The 22381-nt window shown below is 39.0% G+C and overlaps 2 protein-coding genes across 7 annotated transcripts; one reads left to right on the top strand and one right to left on the bottom strand.

Moving 5' to 3' along the window:
• The first annotated feature begins 1944 nt into the window (after positions 1–1944).
• SRSF10 (serine and arginine rich splicing factor 10) lies at positions 1945–14067 on the top strand. Of its 6 annotated transcripts, XM_032495470.1 has the most exons (7): positions 1952–2161; positions 3624–3728; positions 7349–7452; positions 8746–8908; positions 9146–9199; positions 9333–9434; positions 12766–14067. In XM_032495470.1, exons 1-7 carry the CDS (start codon positions 2097–2099, stop codon positions 12824–12826), a joined length of 654 nt encoding a protein of 217 aa, XP_032351361.1. In that variant the 5' UTR covers positions 1952–2096; the 3' UTR covers positions 12827–14067. The 6 variants fall into 6 exon arrangements, with proteins under 6 accessions (XP_032351360.1, XP_006195498.2, XP_032351361.1 ...); XM_032495469.1 differs by lacking the exon at positions 12766–14067 and having other exon boundaries at positions 1945–2161; positions 9149–9199; positions 9333–11416; XM_006195436.3 differs by lacking the exon at positions 12766–14067 and having other exon boundaries at positions 1950–2161; positions 9333–11416.
• A 2306-nt stretch (positions 14068–16373) lies between these two features.
• PNRC2 (proline rich nuclear receptor coactivator 2) lies at positions 16374–19990 on the bottom strand. Its single transcript, XM_032495475.1, has 3 exons — positions 19849–19990; positions 18718–18923; positions 16374–18422 (listed from the first exon to the last, which is right to left on the bottom strand). The coding sequence occupies exon 3, from the start codon at positions 18402–18404 to the stop codon at positions 17985–17987; it is 420 nt and encodes a 139-aa protein (XP_032351366.1). The 5' UTR covers positions 18405–18422; positions 18718–18923; positions 19849–19990; the 3' UTR covers positions 16374–17984.
• Positions 19991–22381: the final 2391 nt, after the last annotated feature.

Here is a 22381-nt window from a genome sequence, read left to right as displayed (position 1 = left end):
TTGGTTTTGCTTATGGACACAGGCTCAGAAATCCATGGCTTTAACACACAGATTTGTCCCTGTGAGTCTCCCTCCAGCAGGTAGCACAGCCCACTCAAGCGTGGCCATCACCCACAAACCAGGCAAAAGCAGTTTCAGGATCAAGGAAATTCACAAGTATATATTTTACATTTGGGTCTCATTGTGCAATTCTGAGAATGGGACTCAAAGAAAGTGGTTTTCTGACATAAACCCCCAACAGAACATAACTTCTTCAAGAAGAGGTGCAGTGCCAGACCGTTTTCAGAGACTAACATTTGGCTTTCAAAAGAATTACCAGCCCTGGTATTGTGGTCAGAATGAAATACAGTGTTCTTAATCACACACGGCAGCTCTTTTGTGAGGAAGTGTTGTAGGTCCAAAATTCCTGATGTACTTCCTCCTCTGGCTCCAACCCTGGTCCCCAACACCACCTGCAGCAGATTTATAGTTTGGTAAACTGCCCACCTCAAGCCCCAGCTGAAAGGTTCTTACTTTCTCTACTTTCCCCAATATCATCTTTTTCAAGACTCTGGAATCCTAAAGCACAAAAGACCAAAGCAGCACTTGGTATGTGAGGCAGAAAGCAATTCCAGTGAGTAAATATTTGTACCTCACTTGCTTCTATTATTTCTTGAGGCATTGTGAGTAATAATAATAATTGCTAACATTCAGGGCCAGCTTCATAGCCGTCCCACCTGTGCAGTTGCCTAGGGCCCCATACTGGTAATAATCCTGCACTTGGCTTAGTGCTCTATTATTGTCATCTTAATTTCTGAAAGTTTCCATTTTATACTGAGTCACCCAAATTATGTAGCCAGTCCTATTAACATTTATAGAACACTTACTATGCACCAGACTCTGTTCTGAATCTTTATCCCTATTAAACGCTGGCTGGAGCACCACAAAACTATGTTAATTTCCTCCATTACTTAAGGTAACTTACAGGAGTCTGTTTTCTAGACACTAAAAAGAACTTGGGAGGGGGAGTTGGGAGACACTTGTTCAGCAACCTTGTTTTTTAAAAAAAGAATCATGTTACTGTCTCTTTCAAATCACAAATCTGTAATTAGTTAACTTGCTTATTTTCTATGGAAACGTTATTCAAGCCCTTTTCACTTTCAGTCTCACAAATGTAAGGTGGAGTTTTCCAGAGGCTTCATATGTGATGAAGAGTGGTGGAATGTGTGCTTTTAAGTAAACATTAATAGTAATAACCCACATAAACAAGTCTTTTGGGGTCTTCCCACAATTTATAAGAGCGGAAATAGGTTCTGAGAACAAAAAGTTGGAGAAACACCGCAATACAGGAACGACGCAGATCCAGGAAGCCTTTAGCAACAGACACTGTAGATGACAATGGAGACTAAGATGTGAGGTTTGCTTCCCATTTTGGCTGGGAAGAGCCTTTAATCAGGAAGAAACAGCTGGAGAGGTGGAGGAAACTACCAAGAAGCAGCCAGGGCAAAGGCGCTCAGGGAGCGAGTGAGGCCGCGGCGTGCAGAAAGCACCGGAGAGGCAGGCCTTATCGCTCTGCAAAGACACCCACTCCTAACAGGTGTGTAATAGGAGAAGCTGTAAATTCTTCTCTTGCGAGTCAGTGATCAAATAAAAGCTAGGGCATAACGTGGATCAGACAGGAAAAACTACGCCAGCTTGTAACAAATATACAGTTTGGCGTACAGGTTAAAACATCTGTTTCCTGGCATGGTGGGGAGGGAGGGGGAAAGTTGTGCAAGGCAGAAAAGGGCGGGAAAATAAGGCACTAAAGAAAGAAAGAGCGGGCTAGGGGCAGAAAAGGAGGCAGCGCAGAAGCCAATGAATGAGACCGAGACTGCAGCACGTACTCCAGCCACCCGCATGCGCAGGCGTTCGCCGGGTGATCTCGCGGGAAAGAACCGTTGCAGGTCCCGGCGTTGGCCCAGGTGGGGGTGGGGGGAGGCGGGAGTAAAGTCTCGCGAGAAGAAGCAGTTGCTGTAGCGGAGCCTTCTGGCTGTGTGTGTCTGAGGAGCTGCCGCCGGAGCCGCCGAAGGTTCGCTGAGCCCGTTAGTGTCCCTGCTGAGACTCACGCCGCCGTCATGTCCCGGTACCTGCGCCCCCCCAACACGTCTCTGTTCGTGAGGAACGTAGCCGACGACACCAGGTATGTACAAGGGGAAGCACTCTGGGCCTACGCAGGGAGGCCGCAGGCGCTGGGAGAGGACCCGGGCGGCGGCGCGCTGGGCCTGGGCCGGGGGAGGGGAAGGGGTGAAGATGGCGGGTCCCGCACCGGCTTTCGGGCCCAAACTAGGCCGCGCCGCCGGCTCAACCGCCGCGTGGGTGCGAGGGCGGCGCCGCTGGTCTTCGCGGGCCGCGGCGGGGAGCGCGGGCCGCGTGGCGGGGTTTCCGTCCCCTCCCCCTCCTCAGTTCGGGGGGCCCTTCCTTCCCGCTTCCTCTCCGCCGTCCAGCCTCCGCCTCCGCGGAACATCTGCTCCCCATTGACTTGAAGTTCACGTTCTTTGGGGTGCACGCCCCCTCGGCCCAGAAATCTTTTTTTATCTTAGTTAAAAAATTACTTTGCAGTAAAATAACGGGATCGGGGGTGGGGAGTGTGGCGAAGCATTTGCTACCCTTTTTTTGTTCTATTTGTGATTTTTTTTTTTTAACGTTGGAGATGTTTAGAGAAAGGGAATTTTGAGATCAGAGAAATAAAATTCTCCCAGTTAAACGGTACGGGTTAGTTCTTGCCATTTCCCAGAAATACTGATCACCCTTTGAAAAGGGAGCTTTAGGAAGCCTCTACGGTTAGGAAATTGATGGCTAAATTGGATTAATCCAGGCCGCGCCTTTGTTCTCAGAAATTTCCTTAATTGCTTGGAGTTGTCGCAGAATATTTTGGAAAAGATCTTATCACAAGATGAGACTTTATTTTTTCACAAATAATCACTCTAAACTAAGAAAAAAATCCAAAAATTTTGGTAGCCTTGTGTGATTTATATTTTTCTTCCTAACTTTAAGTGAGAAAGTAAGCAATAGTAATTACTCTAGCATCTAGGAAACTTTCCCCTTTATGTCATTTTGACATTTATTAAGGAGTTTTATATATTTGTGACTTTCATTTTTCAAACCGTATCTACCTACTAGTAAGTGTGTAAGCCTGTCGCTAAAATTTGGGGGTAAAAATATAAGTGCTTGGTATTTTTCAGAATAATAGAGTTGCTTTGATACTGTAAAAAAAAATTAGCAATACTTATATACAATTTAATGCTACTATACCTTTTACAAAACATGAAGGCTGTGGATAAGAACAATAGAGAGAAGTTGTAATCAGGTTTCCTTAAACGTTTGCCTGTTGTTAATGTAAAATAGTAATAGATTTTATTATAAACTACGTTTTTGTCTTCCAAAATCTTGGATTCTAGCTTTCTTTTTCAAAAAGGCATGTTGTGGTGTATTCTTACAGTTGGCTCTTGATGTTGAAATTTAGAAAGCTTGTCTTTCAGCTCACACAGGGACATAGCAGTCCCTTTCATTAATTGAGATATTAAGAAAGAAATCTATTTCTTACAAAGAAACTTTTAAGAGAGTGAACATAAAAATTTGGGGTTTTTTTTATGATGTTTTAGGTCTGAAGATTTGCGACGCGAATTCGGTCGTTATGGTCCTATAGTTGATGTGTATGTTCCACTTGATTTCTACACTCGCCGTCCAAGAGGATTTGCATATGTTCAATATCCTTTCTTCAGATGGCTGATTAGTGAGGGGTGTTGAAGTTTGAGATTCAAGTTTATGTAAGAGGTAACATCTAAAAAGTAGTTTTTTTTTTTTGTCCTGTAATGTCTTATATCTTCAAAAAATTTTTAATTAATTCTGACTCACACATTACTCTATTTCTTAAAGTTAATCCAAAAATAGTAAAATATTTAAATTCCCATTCATTGCTGCTGAAACTCAAATCAGTGATTATAATATATGATTTAAATTTGAATACACTCTGGTTGCTACCACCTTTAATGTAACTCAGATTAAAAGTTAATATGTTCTTGTGCTTAGCAATTAAAGCTTGGTATTCTTGTTTGTTAATTTGAATCACTTGATCAAAAACAAATTGTATAACAATGAGGTAAGCTTCTTTATATTGTCCCCTAATTTGCTGTCCTCTGTTGTTACCTCAGAGAATGTAAAGCTGTACAGTTATGGCGACCCCAAAGAGAAAGCATGAAAGAACCTTTAGAGTAGAGTTCAACACTTAAGGCAAGTAGACAAGCCAAAGACCTCTTAAGGATCAGGCTTGAAGAGAAGGGAGAGTTTGGGAAAAGAAAATATAAAGAAAAGCTGGAAGAAGGACAAGCCTAATGGGAGACAAAGCCTCGCTTTATCTACAAAAGGGGGAAAAGGTTGTTTTTCAAAGTTAAAGATAAAGCCATCTGTCATATTTGGCCAAGCATCTCATGACAAGTCCTTCTGACAAGCACTTAAAGAGTTAAAGGTCAAGATGAAGTTGAATGATGGCCAAGATTAAAGGAGTCATACCTGATGTATCCTACAGAATAACTATTTTCCTTTTTTCTTTTTTCTTTTTTCTTTTTTTTTAATGTTTTGTAAGCAGTTAATTTTCAAAATTATTCTGGTTTGGTCTAGTGACAAAACCTGTAACTTGATTTATGTGGGCCTTTGATGTTGTGATGTGGTCTTGTATAAATGCACTCTCTCCTAGCTTGTCAAGTTAAAGTGTACCAGGATGTAATCTTGTTAAGCTTAAACCCTGCATATTTCTGTTTTGGACCAGGTGGTCAGATGCCATAGGGTAGTAGCAGTGCTTTTTGGAATAGCATGAGGTTCTGGGGTCAAGCTGACCTCACAGAGCCGTGCTTAAAGGAGAGACAGGTGCCTGCACTGGGGAACTACTTAGAGACAGCTCTGGTGGTCTTACAAGGTCAGACCCACTAGAGACACTATCTGTTTATAGATTTTAAAGTGACTGCTAGGGGCACACACATACTCCTCATTTCTGAAACTTAGCTCTGTGAAGTCTGCTGGCCTTGACTACTTTAGCACATATGATCAGTTGGCCCAGAATGGGTTGCAGAAGACCTTTATCCTTGGTATAGGTACCTAATCAAGATCTAAGGGAAGGAAATTGTTCCCTGTCCCAGAGTTTCAAGTGACGTTACTTCCTTCAGAGAGATCATCTCCCTGTGACAGCAAAGGTTTGAGCTGTGGACTTCAGGCTAGAAAAAAATTCTTAATTGCTTAAATTCAGTGGATGTCTTGAAACTTAGCAGAGTCCTAGTGAGACTTAAGGGAAATGCCAAATCAGCTACTCCTTCAGGGTCTGTGATCAAGGACAGTTGTGGGAATTGGTTGCAAAGCTTTGTTACATAGAGGATAAGAGCTATATCTGGCTTGGTTTAAAAAAAGAAAAAGTAGCAGTGCATTCTGGCTTACAATGTGGACCTGATTTTGCCTGATTAGGGGGTAGCCTGGGAACCAGGATCCACAGTTTGACTCAAGAGTATGTGATATTCAATACAGAAAAGAGTTATTATCCAAAGGAATCTAAGGGCGAATTATATATATATAGAAATTGTTTTTACACAAAGTCTTCTGTGGTCTTAATATAATTAAAAAGAAACAGGTATCAGGATTTTGCAAAGACCCTGAGTACAACTTTCTTCGTAACTGGCATCAGAATGATGTTTAGCTGCCCCTGCTGTGGTTCCCTCTTCTACCTGACCCCATTCCCAGCTAGCCTTCTCTTAGAACCTTGCCATGGTTCATCCAGCCCAGGATTCTGTTTTTGAGGGTAGCCCCAGAGGAATATTTGCTCTCATTAATAACTTATACTTCTTGATCTAAATCCTTTAGGAAGTTATTCTCTCTCAAAGTAACAAATGAAGTAGTATACCCACTAAGTGAACTTGTTCTTTTTAATTATTTTAGAGCCCAACTTCATTAACCTTGAGGGGTGTTCAGTTAACAGTATTCTAGGTTCTAAACTCCCCATCAACATTTGTCTTTTCATGATGAAAGCCTCATGATTTAGGACTTGAGAAAACCTCTCCTTCCCTATACACAATAGCCTCAGAAGAGAGAGCTGGGACCCTGCTGTGGTTCTTAAGTCCTTCCAGAACCAAAAAAAAAAGGGGGGGGGTGGGAAATCTAGTGCGGCAGACCTTTTAGTCTCTGGAATAAAAAGAATATTAGTATCACTCTTGAAGGGAGTGTATTGCTTCAGGAGTGTGTTTTTTGTTTTGTTTTGTTTTGTTTTTTAATCAGCACTCAGGATGTGCACTCTTCTCTCAAATTTGAGAAATAGAAATGGACAAATTAGAATAGTGAATTTTAGTACTGAAAGAAAATCCAGACCTAACCTAGCTCCCCTTCAAAAGCTTTTATATCAAACTGCTCTGAATATGTGCTTGGCTTCCATTAGAGTGGTGGTTTTAGGAAAGGAGCTAAATTTGGCCAGAATAACTTTGTAAAGCTTACATTGAGAGGGGAGGGCAAGGCAGCTTAGCCTCTCAGATCTAAAACAGGTACTAGCAGTTCCTGCTTTGGACTTACATTATCTTGAAATTTTCAAGTTGAGACCAGTCCCAAGCACACTTTGCAGGAAGCTGTATGTTTAGTGTCACGTTAGGGCTTTCCAATCCAGGAATATTTGGAAATGGTCTTATTTCTTGACAGCATGCTTTTATAGTCTGTGCATGGATGTAATGTGCTTTTGGTATAGTTATGTCTTAAGTATTGCTTGATTCTGTCTTGATACGTACAAGTGGCTAGCGTGCCAGTCTTCCCAGTGCTGTAAGGAAGACAACTACGTGAAATGATCGTGTTAGATCTGTCTGAGAAAAATAGCAAGATTAATTTGAGGTTAATGTTTTCATCTCTTGTAAGGTAAGGTATATTCCGCTTGCTTACACAAGAACTATTGGCATTTTCTTTTTTTCATTTGAAACAAAAGTATGAAAAAGTTTTGGTTTTATTTTAAGAAATTTTTATTTCTGCATACAAAATAGAATTGGCAATTGTTTTTCTTTTGTTTTGTAAAATTCTTAAAACTCAGGAAAATCTTTTGATGGGATTACTTGGTAGTTCAGCTATAACAGACCTTACTTGAATAATAACTTTATAATATATATTCACGTGTTTTTTCAAACTTAATGCCTAGGAAACCACAAGTGCTTTAATACTGTAAAGTGTTTATAGCTGAATCAACCAACTAGGAAGTGGGATCTGGTTGATTTTCTGGAATAATATTGAGAGATTGTCAATTGTTCCAGACTTACCAACTGAACTTTCATTATCAAAGTTTGCAAAACTTCCCAAGCCCCTTAACATTTAGCACATTTGAGGATGTTCGTGATGCCGAAGATGCTTTACATAATTTGGACAGAAAATGGATTTGTGGACGCCAAATTGAAATACAGTTTGCACAGGGGGATCGGAAGAGTAAGTACCCTTTTACCTAATTATGTGTAATACATCGTTTTTAGACATTGTTTTGAGAGTGCCTCTTGAAAGTATTTGTGTAATTTGTCTATCTGCTCAAAATCCCAAAAGATAGTTTTTGAGAAGATAGAGTATCTTGAGTACTTTGCAGTTTCAAGGTAGACGTAAAGATTGAGAACAACTGCAGTATGCTTGCACTCTTTAAGAAAGTAGATCAATGCTATCAGTTGTGGCATGTATAATACTGAGGGTGGAATCAAAAGGAATAAAATTTGGAAGGTTTTGATTCTCTTGAGCCATTTTCCTTCTTAAAGATCTTCAAGGTATCATTATGGGTAATTGTGTGGGTGCATGGCTGTAGAAATGAACAGATAGAATTAGACTGGGAAGGACTTAAGATTAAACCTAGAATAGTTTTTATGTTAGACTTTGGTTTTTATTACTTAGCAGGCATACACCAGATATTAACTGCATGCTGATGACACAGAAGTACAGACTTTGGAATCAGAGGGACCTGAGTTTGAATTCTGGCTCAACCATTATGTTACCTTGAGCAAGATACTAAAAGAGAGAGATGAAAGTAGCTGCTGGAGAGAGGAGGAGCCCTTAGGTAGACCCAATCTATCGGTGATTCTCTAGTTCTTCGGTTGAGTGATGGATTCCTGGGTAGTCACTCCTATTTATACATACTTACACACATACTTAAAGTATCTACTTCATAGGGTTGAATGAGATAATGTAAGAATTGAGGACTGTCCATTCAGTCCTATAGTGTGAGTGTGTCTAAGGCATTCAATAAATGTTGTCTTGCGCTTTTCTTTGTCGTGGTTTCTCAGAAATGTATAACTATATTGTTGTATTTTGACACTACACATCGTTCATAGGCCACCGATAAGTATTTTGTCATTGTTAACTGTGTTCCTAATGAATGGAAACCATGACAGGATAATTCCAAATTAGTGTGTGGTTCAGAAGTCATTCATACTTTAATTTGAAATTTAAAAATTACTTTCATGTTATATTTTCCTAATGTAAAGTAGTTGGCACATTTTTGGACAACAAGCTAGATGGCAAGAGGTACTTGAAACATAATAGTTGTGGAGATACTTGAGAGTACCATTTTTAACATAAAACAGTCTTCTGATAACTTTTCCAAGATTAATATTCACAATTAACCTTGACACAGATTTAGGGGTATAAGAGAAGAGGATGCAGGAATTTTTCCTGTACTTTGAAGGCTTAAATACTGAGTTTTTAATGTTTGTAAATATTTCTTTTCTATGTATTTTATAGCTCCAAATCAGATGAAAGCCAAGGAAGGGAGGAATGTGTACAGTTCTTCACGGTATGATGATTATGACAGATACAGACGTTCTAGAAGCCGAAGTTACGAAAGGAGGAGATCAAGAAGTCGGTCCTTTGATTACAGCTATAGAAGATCTTATAGTCCTAGAAAGTAAGTGTGATGTGTGTAGCACAGTGCTGTCAGAAAAGATCTATGTTTGTTAGCCTTTGTGTGTGTGTGTATGTGTGTGTGTGTGTACTTTTAATTATGTACATTGTATGATTTGAGACTAAAATATTTTAGTGCTTCATTTTAAAAGTTTTATGGTTCACTTTTTTAATTAGATACTTTAAAAGACTTTGTAAATAGACATGTGTCACTGTTTGCTTTTTCTGATATACTTTTTAGCAGTAGACCGACTGGAAGACCACGGCGTAGCAGAAGCCATTCCGACAATGATAGGTAAATAACTTTGCTTTGAAAAAGACTTGTACATTTTTCAATTTCAGAGTGAACTTTTGCTCTAAAAATAACAAATTTGATTAATATAGAATCTAATTTTTACTCTAATTGTATCTCTCCTCTGTTTTGAAAGATTCAAACACCGAAATCGATCTTTTTCAAGATCTAAATCCAATTCAAGATCACGGTCCAAGTCCCAGCCCAAGAAAGAAATGAAGGCTAAATCACGTTCTAGGTCTGCATCTCACACCAAAACTAGAGGCACCTCTAAAACAGATTCCAAAACACATTATAAGTCTGGCTCAAGATATGAAAAGGAATCAAGGAAAAAAGAACCACCTAGATCCAAATCTCAGTCAAGATCACAGTCTAGGTCTAGGTCAAAATCTAGATCAAGGTCTTGGACTAGTCCTAAGTCCAGTGGCCACTGATAGTATAAACCATGATATTTTTAGGCATGTATCATTCATTTACTCATAGTTTGGTTTACTTAAATTATCAGGAATACAATGTTGCAATGATGCTTAAAAATACACTTGTCAGTTTTCCCTGTACCAGGCAATGGTTATAATTAAAATGATATGCTGTTGAGAAGCCACTCTTAAGAGTCCAGTTTGTTTAATGTTATGGGCAGCTACCAATTTGTGGTGTCTCTGTATATTTTTGTAAAGATTCTCATTTTTTTATGCTTGAAGTATTGGTGAAAAGATGTTGGTTGACCATAATTTGCAACATTGTCTTATTAAAAATAAACTTTCATATCCATATTTGGTAGAACTGTTAACCTAGAAATGTAGCTTGCTAATAAGATAGACTGATACAAAAGTGAAGTTGTAGCCACAGTACAACACTGACCGACCAGACACATTTAGGTTCAGGGTGGACCTTTTATTTATCTTGTCAAGATGTCTAGGCCCGTGACAGTAATTTATGGCACAGTGTGGAATAGTTCTTCTGTTAACCTCACTGTCTTGGGGAATGATGCCAACTAGGTTAAGTAGCATTTTCAGGGAGGTTGAGTTTTTGACTGAAACATGGAGCCTTCGCTGCTTTTTTCTCGTTTCTGTGAAGATTTGGAACATACAAACGTTGGAAAAACTCACCTTAAAATTTGGGCAGGTTATGATGGCAGAAGTAATTTTAAGGGGAAAAGAATGCTCTTATGTAGTTCCTCTAAACTTTAAGGAGCATTGTTGACCATAATCCTTAGTTTTCTTACTGCTGTTAAAAGCAAGTAAATTGTCTCAAAGTAGGATTTGTTTGTGTGTATGCATAGAGTAAAAAGACTGAATTTTGATGCTTATAGCACTTACATGCGTGCATTGGTATCAAAATTTACCCATCTCTTTATGAAGAAGGCTTGTCCACACCTCAGTTTATTTAATGTGAGGCAAGTTGAAAGACAACAAACACTCCCATTCTAAGTGATTCTGTGGTGCCATGAAATTTAAAATAATTTGGAAAAAAATTAATTTTAAGAAAGTCTCACATCTCTTGAGTTTTTGATTATCAGTGTAGTACCTGGTAGTACCTGATGAAGATAAAAAAATAACACCCTAACAATTTATAATTTCTAGCATTTCTCTGAGAGATCAGTTTGGGGGCAATAAAAGTGACTTGACGTGTCCAGTCTCATTTCAGAATAAAAGCTAGCATCTTTAAAATTTTTAGATTGCTTGCTTACAGGTATAAGAAAGAGATGTTGTGAGGAAACGATTCCTTTTTAGAGGATTACTTTTTTCAATTTTGGTTTTAGTAATCTAGGCCTTGCCTGTAAAGAACAAAAGATGGTTTTTAAATACTGTTTGTGGAATGTGTTTAAAGGATTGACTCTAGAACCTTTGTATATTTGATAGTATTTCTAACTTTCTTTTCTTTACTGTTTGCAGTTAATGTTCATGTTCTGCTATGCAATCATTTATATGCACGTTTCTTTAATTTTTTTAGATTTTCCTGGATGTATAGTTTAAACAACAAAAAGTCTATTTAAAACTGTAGCAGTAGTTTGCAGTTCTAGCAAAGAGGAAAGTTGTGGGGTTAAACTTTGTATTTTCTTTCTTATAGAAGCTTCTAAAAAGGTATTTTTATATGTTCTTTTTAACAAATATTGTGTACAACCTTTAAAACATCGATGTTTGGATCAAAACAAGACCCAGCTTATTTTCTGCTTGCTGTAAATTAAGCAAACATGCTATAATAAAAACAAAATGAAGGAAATAATGATTAACTGGAATTATTATAGTTTTGGATGAGATTCTAAAATAATAATGGAAACAGTCCTTTGTAGACTTAGTAATATTTTTACTCAGTGTTGCACTAGGCACAACTTTTACTTTGGAAGTGATAGAACTTGCCAGAAAGATACATCTTTTACATAGTACTTAAAAATTCCTTATGTAATGTCAAAGTTGTTTCATGATTGCTTATTAAGCCCCTTGGGTTAAATAACTTAGAGGTTATTGATAGTGTTAAGATACACATTAAAGTGAAATTTGAGTCAGCTGATTGTAAGTTTATATTTTCATTATTGGATGGACCAATAATGCTGCTCTTCCCTATCCTAAACAAGATGGATTGGGCCTTATGTTTGTGGCATGTTTTAAAGTATTTTTGCATTGAATGTTGGTGAGCAGTTAGTATTAAGTGATAGTCACTTTGGGGAACTGGTTTAGGTGTTTTGTGGTTGAGTCCTAGCTACTTTATAATGACAAGTATAGCTAATATTTATTGAGTATTTGTGATGTGCCAGACACTTCTAAAACCTTTATGTGTTAACTCATTTGCTCGTTACAAGACCCTCTGAGAAAGATACTTTTATTTCCTCCATGTCACAGATAATAAGGAAATTGAGACACAGAAAAAACTGTAAAAGGCAGATCCACAATTTGAGCCCAGGCCTGATCCTTAAGATGGTTTTTTTAAATGAGCTATAATTACAGTAGATTGAGGAAATAGCCTATTGAAATTGTTCACATTCTCTGTATAGAATTAAGGCCTGATGTTTTCATTGTTTTTACTTGTCACTTATTTTTAGACTCAGATTATTTTCTTGAGAACCTTATATATTGTTTCTCAAGTGACGTACTGACATAGCTTCAGAGGGACTGTTCATAGTTGAACCTATGATAGTTGGGATCCTGCTGTTACTTGATGAGGATCCTTACACAGGGCTTTAATTTGGGGTTACATAGTTAAGTTCTACAATTACTCAGTTTCTACTGTGTCTGGCACTGTGCTCAATATTAGAGTAGGACATACCGAGACTCAAGCGAGGGCTGACACTTCACCTCTCTTTTTACTTAAGATCTCTCTGCACTTTTTTTTTTTTTGAAGCCAAGTAAGCAAGAAGAAAAATGACAGATAATGCTTCAGTGAGAAAGGAAAGGTGCTACATAGAGTATGAGCTGTTAAGTTACAACCCAGGGAAAAGACCTGGGAACTTTTATACTATTCTCTTGAAATTTTGGCCCTGTAAGCTGCTACATCCAGTTCAACTAACAAAATCCTGTATACCACAGAGAAGAATAAAGAAAACCAAACTGACAAACATCCTTCTTTTATTTAAGACCAAACTGCAGCTGGAATACCCAGTACAGTTCTGCTTACTACACTTCAAGAAAGATCTGAGAAAGCGGAAAAAGAACCAAAGAAGGGCAGTTCAAGCGACCAAAGGGTGGGTGGAAGGTGCTGCAGTATGAATACTGTACGAATATTTTGACTCTGGTCTGAAAAGATAAAAGAATGTTATCGAAACTACATGGAATAATTGAAGTCCCTTCAAGTTTGAAAGTAAGCATTTTAGGACAAATAAAAGGAAATTCAACTTTGTACTTGTGGAAACTAATCCCTAAGTCTGCATAGGTTTATATTGATTTATGGGTAACAGGTCCATGTTAAATTATTGGAAACTAGGATGTCTGAATATCAAGGAAGACAGCCATAGTCTCTTACAGTGCCTCTATTGGTCTGTCTCAAGCTGAATTGGGTGAGAAAAGGTATGGTCCAATATAAAGTTTTTCTTAAACTCAGTTGTGTTTTTGCTATTGGCAAATCTTGCCTTTGTTCGTTCCAGTGCCAGTGTTTTCTGCTTAATGGTTTGCTTTGTTGGCATCTGAGTTTATTTACTTGTATGCCACATGCAGTTTACACCTTCCTTAAACACTCTCCCCTGTAAATTCCAATTATAATACTTCACATCCAGCTAAGAGGGTCCATCTCTTCTCACCTCTTTCCTAGTTAGTATATTCAGCAAACATTTACTGAGCCCTTACTGTGGGCAAAAATTGTACTGGGTAATTGGGGAGAAAAACAGATAAAATTCATTTATTCAATAAATGTCTACTGAGCACAATCTAGTGAATCAATACAGTATGGCCTCCTTGTTTTGTTTGAGGTGTATTATTCATAACAATACTTTACACCATTTTATCCTGTGTAATTATAAAACCCAATATACTATCAAAGATAAGTAATTTTGTGGTTATTTGCCATTTAAAAGTATTTCAGTATTTGTTTGCATCCCATTAATACAAATAATGAAAAAAATGATGTTAATCTGTAATAAATGATTTATTGTGCAGTGACTGTAATATACTAGAGTTATATTAAATTGTTAACTGCCTCCTCAAACACATTAGGAGATAATCCCAAAAATAAGTATTTAACTTTGCATCAGATATAAAGGAGACTCTGGGTGCTATAATTAGATTACTTTGAGGCAGACAGAGAGCTGTTATCCCAACTGATTTAGTTTGTTCTGTAATTGAGAAAATGTTCACCAAATTATACTTTTTAGTGATTTACATGTACATTTTATAGGGGACATGTTCTGTGTATAGTGAATAAATAACTTTTATAGTATCACAAAATGTTTTGGATTCCTTAGTTCCTTATTAGGATATGAAGTTTACCTGTACATTGATTTCATCACTTGCATATTTTTTTGTCCTATTTCTACCACACTTAAGACTTTGTGTAAAGTTACCTAAAAATATGGAAGTGGTTAAGCCTTTGATAAAGATTTTGAAAATACAGCAGAATACACCTAAGGGAGAAATGAAGGTATTTTTACCTGTTTTATTTTTTTAATTTTCAAACTGGCCCAAGATCACACAGCAAGTAAGTAGCAGATACTAGATTAGTGTCCGTGGTTTTTCATTTGGTTCATCTTTGCTTCTGTTCTGCCTTTTTTTTATTTTAATCAAATGGGGAATTTTTTTATAACTTAATAGAATTAATATAAGGGAATCTAGAGTTCATTTGGAAGATTTAATAGATTTATAAAAATTTAATTACAAAGTTTTGTTTGTAACTTTACTGGATGAAAAGGAGAGGTTAAATGTAATACAGTATCTCACAGCTGTTGTGACTCAGGCACTTTTCTAGCCTGGCTTTCCAATTTTTAGTCTCACTGCATTGCATTTTGATCATATTCCTGTTTACAAAGTCCTGAGATACTCTAAAGTGGGGAGGCTGTGACCTGAGACAGCACAGTGCTAGCTCAGGAATAATCTTAAGTGTTCAATTAGGAGGTCTATCAGAGCTTCTAGGAGTCCCAGGCATAAACTGTTCTCATTGATAAATGAAGTCAACAACCTGTTTATCTTCAACTACTGACACCTATAAGACATAGCTAGCTCCTATGGAAAAGGCTGCTTTTCTTGGGTTTTTTTTCCTTTGCCCCCTCCAACAGTGTTGGTTATGTTCATTGCATTGTTTATATGTATTCCTAACAGTTGTTTCACCCATATATTAAAGATGGGATTTTTTTATTTACAATAAAAAGCAAGGCATGTAAATTCATTTTATTGATAACTGACAGAGTAGTTTGTAAAGTAAAAGGACTTTGTCTGGTTGGTTTTTTGGTTTTTGTAGATCACATCTCTTTGAATGCTAGTTTTTTGGGGTTGTTTTTTTTGGGTTTTTTTTTGTTTTTTTTTTTTTTAGGTTTAGCTCTGCCTTACAGATTTGTGACTGGGTAGGCTTTCCATAATTGTATAAGAGGTTTGAGATGTACTCTGTCCCAGTTGTTCTACAAAGTAATTGCCTATGAGAATACAATTAAACACTAGAAAACTTACCAGGAGTTTTTTTCCACCTTGTGCTTTCTTTTGGGATGAAGAGAACTTAAGTGTAAGGATAGGTTATGGACTCAAGATTCCATCATACTATATATACTGCCATCAAAAAGATAAGACATTTAAATTAAAACACTAAGTTCACACTTCCTACAGGATAAGTGAGTTCTAACAACTTTTTCATTCTTAACGAAGATGTGGGAATTCTGTCACCATCCTTCCTGTAGGCTGTAACTTTATTAGTACCTTTTTAAGGTATGAGATGTTATGACCATTAACTTTTTACGTACCCATAGCCATTAAAATTTTACTTACGCCCTTCTCTGAACCCTTTTATCACTTGAATCAACCCCAAAGCAAAAACCTAATACATCTTTTAGTATACATAAACTAACAAAGATGCCCAGGATGAGGACTGTTGAATCTAGTCAAATTCCAGTGCAGTACAGAAAACATGGCAATCCTTGGCACTGGTAATAGAAAATACACTGGGAATACACCAGGAAAAAAATGAGCTCAAATATTGATTTCTTCCAAGTCACTTATACTTCATTTGCATGAGAAGATACAGCTTGGGATTCATTGCCTAATTAGTGTGGAACTCTAAAAAGGATTATTCTTGAACAAGTTTAAGCTACCCTATCATTTGGAACCTATTTTAGAAAGCCAGTGTAATTCTTGTGACTTTTACCACATGTCCCCTTGTGAAAATTGTACCTTTACGTATCAACAAGTAGTAAAACACAAGGGTTCCTGTCAACTTGAGGAATTCTTTTGTGCTATTTTTTTTCTATAAACCTAAATTATAATGTAGTAAAAAAGGAGACACAAATCTGCTTTACTCAATTTATCAAATGAATTCAGAAACTTCATGTATTTCCAAAGTATTCTATAGCCTCTTAACTGTTAAGCCCTGCTGGGAGGAAGTCACAGCTAGTTGCCTTTTTCTATTGTATAGCTGCTGAATTAATCCAAATGTTAGTAAGCAAACCGGTTGCCTCTTAAAACCCACAGTCCTGTTGTATTTCAGTTGGGCTAATTATGTGCATGCTATAAGAATATTAGTTGTAACAATTTTTATCAATAAAAGCAAGCCACTGGGGAAAAAGCAATTTTATTTTTTAATTTCACACTTCAAATTCATATATGTACATTAAGTACTATATAAACTTTAGGATTTGGGACGTTTTATCTCACCTGAATTTATTTGGAGAAACAAAACTTAGCCATTCTGCTTAAAAATACAAAAAAAAAAAAGAAAAAGTTGCCAAATTATGTAATAGGGACCGACCTACATTCAAATTTTAAACAGATTCCCCCCACACACACTTTTAATTTACTATTCGGTTAGCTGTTATAATTAGCATTTATCTTTAAGGTAGGCAAAGCATGTTATCAAGGTACTATGCAAGAAATTACATCTTTTGCAACAAGTGGTCCCCTGGGTTGCATCCCTGACGAAAAAATCACGGTACGGTCATTGTACACTGTACTCACAGGTTACACAAATTGTTGAAAGCCAAAATGAATCTCTTAAGGTTGGAGAACCCTCTTAATAGTTGACCTTTGAGCTTAAGAAAAAAAAATAGTAATCTCATACTGCATTTCACATCTCTCAACAATAGGAAATGTTTTAGCAGCTTAAAACCTTTTCGGTTATATAAAACTTTACACTAGGATTTGCTTTGAAATATAGTTTACAGCAAGATCAATTATAACATACATACACTGGCACTTTAGCACAAGGGCAAACTTTAAAAGCAAGTTATTTTGGACCTTTAAAATTAGGCCATAGTATAAAAAGAGTGTCTTATATTCAGCAAATTCATACTAAAATACTCTATTTTTGTAGGATAAATGCCAACAAAACTTTACATATGCTACAAGTTTATTACATATATTTACATAGATCTTTCCTAGGTACTTAAAACTTTCACATTATACAGCTCCCCACTTTAAACACGCTTTTGCAGGGATCTGAAGCCACATCACTGTCAGAATAGCTTGTGCAGTGCCTTAATACAAAAATGTATTTTGAAAGCTACTCGGTGAACACTAAATACTGTTTCTATAAAAAAATAGTTTCGGTGCATTTGTTGGCAGACACCTATCCCGCTGCATGTCAGAAATGGGGCCCAAGGGGATATACTCTCATTCTAAATAGCCCCTAGTGCTCTTTCCACATTCACCATACAGTTCACTAAACCACGACTATTCTCTAAAGAAAATTCACATTTTCTCTTAGCAGTGCATCAGGTTGTTAGCATATTACTGGTTTGGGTGTTTCTAAACTTTCAAATATTCAACTAGTTTTCAACCCTAGTTATGTCTTAACTGGATGCTTATCAGATTCGCCAGCTTTCAACAACTAAATATACTGATCCATGAATAATATTAAATTAGTATTTTTCCCCAACAAGCAATAGAAAAAGTTGATTCCTTTACCATTCTCCAAATCTAAACTTGAATGGTTTCACTTGGTTACTCAATTCAGAACACTTAGTATTGATACCAAGAACAATTATCAGTAATTCAGTTATTTTAAGTTGCAGTGATTCTGTTACATCATAGTGCACATAACACATAAAGGTGGAGTGTAATTTTCTACATTAGTAGTTTTACAGAGAAATTCCCAAGTGAATTTGGTCTGAAACAATTGCCAATTATCCTTAAATATGACTAAATTTAAACATTAGTACTTTCTTATTTTATACTTGTACTTTGAGTAAGGTTTTAAGTTGAAATGTCATTATTTCTTTATCAGAAGGATTAAAGGAAACAGGAACCCAGTGGCTTGGTGGTTTAGGAAGAACACTTGGTGATGGTGGCTCACTAAATTTGGCTCCAGCATAGTTTTGATTAGTTTGAGACTTAAAAAGTAAGGTGGGACTTGATAAGCTAGAGTTCCAGTTTTGACTATTTGGAAAACTTTTGTTCTTTCCCCCATTTTGCATGGCTTGCCATGCAGCTGCTGATGAATTGTAAGTATGTCCTCTTTCCTTTTTCTTATGAACAATCTTCATCTGAGAATTCTGATCCTTGGTCTTCTGTCTGTTAAGCTGTTGTTGGTTCTTACTAACATTTCGAGATTGAGGGGCTGGAATGTTATACCTCTCTCCGCCACCCATCTTCAGCTTCTTTGTCACCTGTAAGTGAATGGAAACAAAATACTGAGTAAAATTCCACTTAAGACAGTTTTGTTCAAAACTTTTAACTTCAATGGCCTCAATCTGAAACTCCAGAAATCTTGAGGATGATTCAAATAGGTGCTATGCAGCTGCTTTAACTTCATAATAATGTTCACACTTCATCACATGCACAGCCTTCCTAAGAAAATGAGCTTACCCATAAATCTGAATAATCCTCTATTTAAAAATAAAAACAATTAAGTTGGTTAAGTCCATCACAAAATGTCTGCCCCATAACAAATGAAGTTTATACCTTTCAGTCTGCTTTTCAGATTGCAGGATTTCCACTACCTGTCCTCTTCCTTGCTGCCAAGCCCAGGATAACCGATGTTGCTTTCTGACAGATCCTTTCCTTTGTCTCAATACAGAAGTTTTCATGGGCCGATCTGCTGAGTTCAGCCTAGGAGCTGAGGCCAACATCTGAGTCTCCTCAGCACACAAACTTAAGAGAAGTCCTAGCTAGAAAAGCAAAGATTTTTTTCATTATTTCAGTTCAAAACATGGAATAAAGTGATCGTTTATATTTACTACAGAAAGTTACAGAATGGCTACTTCCTAAACTAAAAAGGCAGATAATAATGACTCTAAGGATGACTTTGACCTCTAAACTGTCATTTAAGAACTCTTCTAAGCCTTGAGATCCAGGAACTCCTGAGGAGTTGGGGGCGGGGGGGAGGGTGTCCGCCAAATCACGCAACAAGTTGTATATTTTTCCTAGGGACCTTTCAGGTTCTCACACGGATTTTGTGACCAAAACATTAATTCAAACCACGTAAGCGTTCACCCTGACAGCCATGCCAAGAAATGGGCTTAAAATTCGTTTTCTCAAGAGACTGTGTTTTAAAAGTCCCTCCAGAATTTCCCAATCTTTCGACACATCACGTATCCGTTTTCACAAAGTAGTCTCCCAACATGTTTACGTCATGCAGTGTTTCCTTTAGTTACGAACTCCTGACTCCTCCCCGTTTTAAAATAAGTTCCAGAAGCCATAACAACCGAAGTCAGTTTCACACTTAAATATATAAAAATGCTTCCCTATCGTGAACATCAAACATTCACGATTTCATTTGACATTCCAAGAAACCAAGTTACCAAAGAAATAATAACTCCTCTTTTCGAAAGGGTGAGAGGCCCTTCGAGACTATTTTAACAGCCTTAAAGAAATGAGTTCCCGGATCGTGAGTCATTCCCTACGCGAGCCCGAATGTTCAGTTCTTCTGACGGGGCTGGGCTTCCGAGCGGCTGCACGTCCCTCGGGCCTGGCCCGGGAACCCGTCCTCCGGGCCGCCCGCGCCCGCCCGGCTTCCCGATCTCGCCTCCTTCCCCCAACAATGGGGAGCGCGGCCGCCAACATGGCCGCGCCCGCGGCGCCGCCGCCACTCACCGACTTCGAGCTCGGGACCTCGGCGGCTGCGACTCCTGCTCGGCGTCGAAGCCCCCCTCCCCTTCCAGGGAGCGACGAGGCAGGAATGAGCGAAGCCCACGAGCACCGACAAGATAGCTGCTGGCCACCGCGGAGTCCAGATCGACCTCCTCCTGCTGCCTCTACCGACAAAATGGAGGCGGCGGCGAACACCGAAGCGGGGCCGGGAAGCGCGGCGGCCAATCAAAACACGCCTTTGCGAGGCCCGGCCAATGATACGCGGGCCGCCGCCTGTTGCTGGGGCCCGACGGGGCGGAAGAAGGAGGGTGGTTGTGGACAAGGGTTTGAAATCCTCCCCCAGAGGAGCATGTCGGGAGCAACTGCTGCGGCCCCAGCGGCCGCCTCTCCGCCGGACCCCGGGTAACTCCGGCCTCTTCGGGGAGGCGCCCGCCCGGCCGCTTCCAGCACCTCGGGACGCAGCCAACGCCAGCCTCTCGCGGCGACCCCGGCGCCCGAGCCCCGCGCACCCCCACCGCCGGGGAAGAGGGGTCAGCCGCCTGCCCGGGCAGCAGCTTCCACCAGGCTGTCCCGCTCGCAGGTCCCGCGGCCCTGGGAACCCGGTGGTTTCCCCGCCGTGGGAGTCACCGAAAGGGGCACTGAGTTCCCGAGTTAAGTTCATTGAGCCGTGTAACTGATTTCTTACAGATGATGGATACTCAACAAAGTTGCTTTTCGGGGCTGGCCCCTGCCCACTTAGTCCTGCTAATCCCTCTGTCCCCAGTCGGGAACTTCTTTGCAGCCCCCAAGCTTGCTGTTCCCCTGCGGTCCCCTCCTGTCCTCCCCGCCCCCAGCCTCGAGATTCTTCAGAAGTTGCCTCCTCGTGAACGCGTTTCCGACACACGTGCGGATCAAGTTAATCGGTCCCTCCTTTGTGTCCTACTGGTACTTAATCTCAGTCACACAGTGTTGTAGCTACTTGTGGCTCTAACTCTTCAGCCATTCCCGCACATAAACCCTCCAGGGGGCAAAGCCAGGTTCTGTTTCTCCAAGCACGGTGCAAAATTTGTTGAGAGAATCGGGGGTGGAGGGTCCGCCCTTATTCCCCTTTCTGCCCAGTTTGTAAGTGAAAGGGGGGCTGGGAAAAAAAGACAAAGTTCAGTTGACTATGCCAGCGAGGTGCAGGGAAGAGGAAAAGGGCAACTTCTTTGGAGTAAATGGATAAGCAACCCAGAGTTGGTGTTTTAAAGGTGAACACCAACTTCTATGAACATACGAACATTTGTGTTACAGGATGGATTTATATATACTTTTTACAAGTCCCACATAATTCGTTTCTTAATCTTCCGTTTTCCCCTACCATCATCCCCTACCCCTGTGTTCTTCTAGCCATGGACCTTAACTTTTCTTAACAAAGCCACTTAAGCTACTGCGTTTTAAAAGAGGAGTTTGTTCATCTAATTTGGTGAAATGTGTAGAAGAGAAGAGACATTTTTGAGCATGGGACTTTCTGGTGCCAATCATTATAGTCAAATATAATGTTCTTAGTAAACAACTGCTAACTTAACTTGAAGGTGTTATCTACTTCCCTAAAATTCAAAAAACTGGTTTAGACATCTGGCCACAGTAGAGCCAGGCTGTATTTAATGGATTCAAGACTTTGACTTCAGAAAAGACCCTTACAATGTATTTTTTAATATAGCAGTTTGTAAAATGAAGTTCTTTTTCTAATTCTTTTTTTTTTATCATCATCCAAATATCTTCCAAGTTCATCCCTGCTACACTCCCACCCCTCCCTCATGGATCTGATTGTGTTACTTAAAAAAAAAAAAAAAAAAAAAAAAAAACCACTTCATTGGCCCCAAATTGTATAACAATTAAATTGCTCTCCAGACCTTATCTGTATCAACACACGGGTGTTGTATTAGATACTTACTCTGCCTCTCTCTGCCCTGTGCTAAATTGTTCTGCTTACATCATTTCATTTAATTTTCACAAATTACGAGGAAGGTGCTATTTTGATCTCCACGGTTCCCTGCAGCATCTATGTCTGAGTCATTTTTGTGTCCTCCCCAAAGGTGTCCTCTGCTTTGCCCAGAGCAGACACTGACTGGCTGCTGCCAGGGCTGTCCAGCCAGCTTGGGCAGTATGAAGCCTCTATCTTGCCATCTGGTTGAGTCACGTTCTCTGCCAGAAAGTCAGAGTTGGACTGCCCTCTGGCTAGCACCGTGAAAGCCATTACCACTTTCCAGACTCCCAGGAGCCTCACAATATAGCTCCAGCCTCATGCTTCATTAATATTTACCAAGTGCCCACAACAGCTCAGAACTGAGAGCAGAAGTTAAAATCACACCTCTTTAGGACATCTGATAGAGCCTCTGCCTGTCTCAGGCTGCCCTTTAAAGTCAGTTCCACCAACATGATCCAATTAGTGGTTCTCAGTTCAAATAGGGAAATGTTGATGTAAACAAACAGCTCTCAGGATGTAGATCAGCCACCAATGCTGGATGCCAAATGCATAATAAATACGTGGGTGTTTAATACCACACATTTATTT

This window comes from Camelus ferus, chromosome 13 (genome assembly GCF_009834535.1).
Source record: "Camelus ferus isolate YT-003-E chromosome 13, BCGSAC_Cfer_1.0, whole genome shotgun sequence".
Lineage (NCBI taxonomy): Eukaryota > Metazoa > Chordata > Mammalia > Artiodactyla > Camelidae > Camelus > Camelus ferus.
This window is presented reverse-complemented; position numbering and strand designations above follow the sequence as displayed.

Bases quoted from the DNA above. Each gene is read 5' to 3' on its own strand.
- SRSF10 (XM_006195436.3), top strand. From the start codon at position 2,097: ATGTCCCGGTACCTGCGCCCCCCCAACACGTCTCTGTTCGTGAGGAAC. The intron at 7,453-8,745 runs GTAAGTACCCTT...TGTATTTTATAG, and splicing joins TGCACAGGGGGATCGGAAGA to CTCCAAATCAGATGAAAGCC. The intron at 8,909-9,145 runs GTAAGTGTGATG...TATACTTTTTAG, and splicing joins AGATCTTATAGTCCTAGAAA to CAGTAGACCGACTGGAAGAC.
- PNRC2 (XM_032495475.1), bottom strand. From the start codon at position 18,404: ATGGGTGGCGGAGAGAGGTATAACATTCCAGCCCCTCAATCTCGAAAT.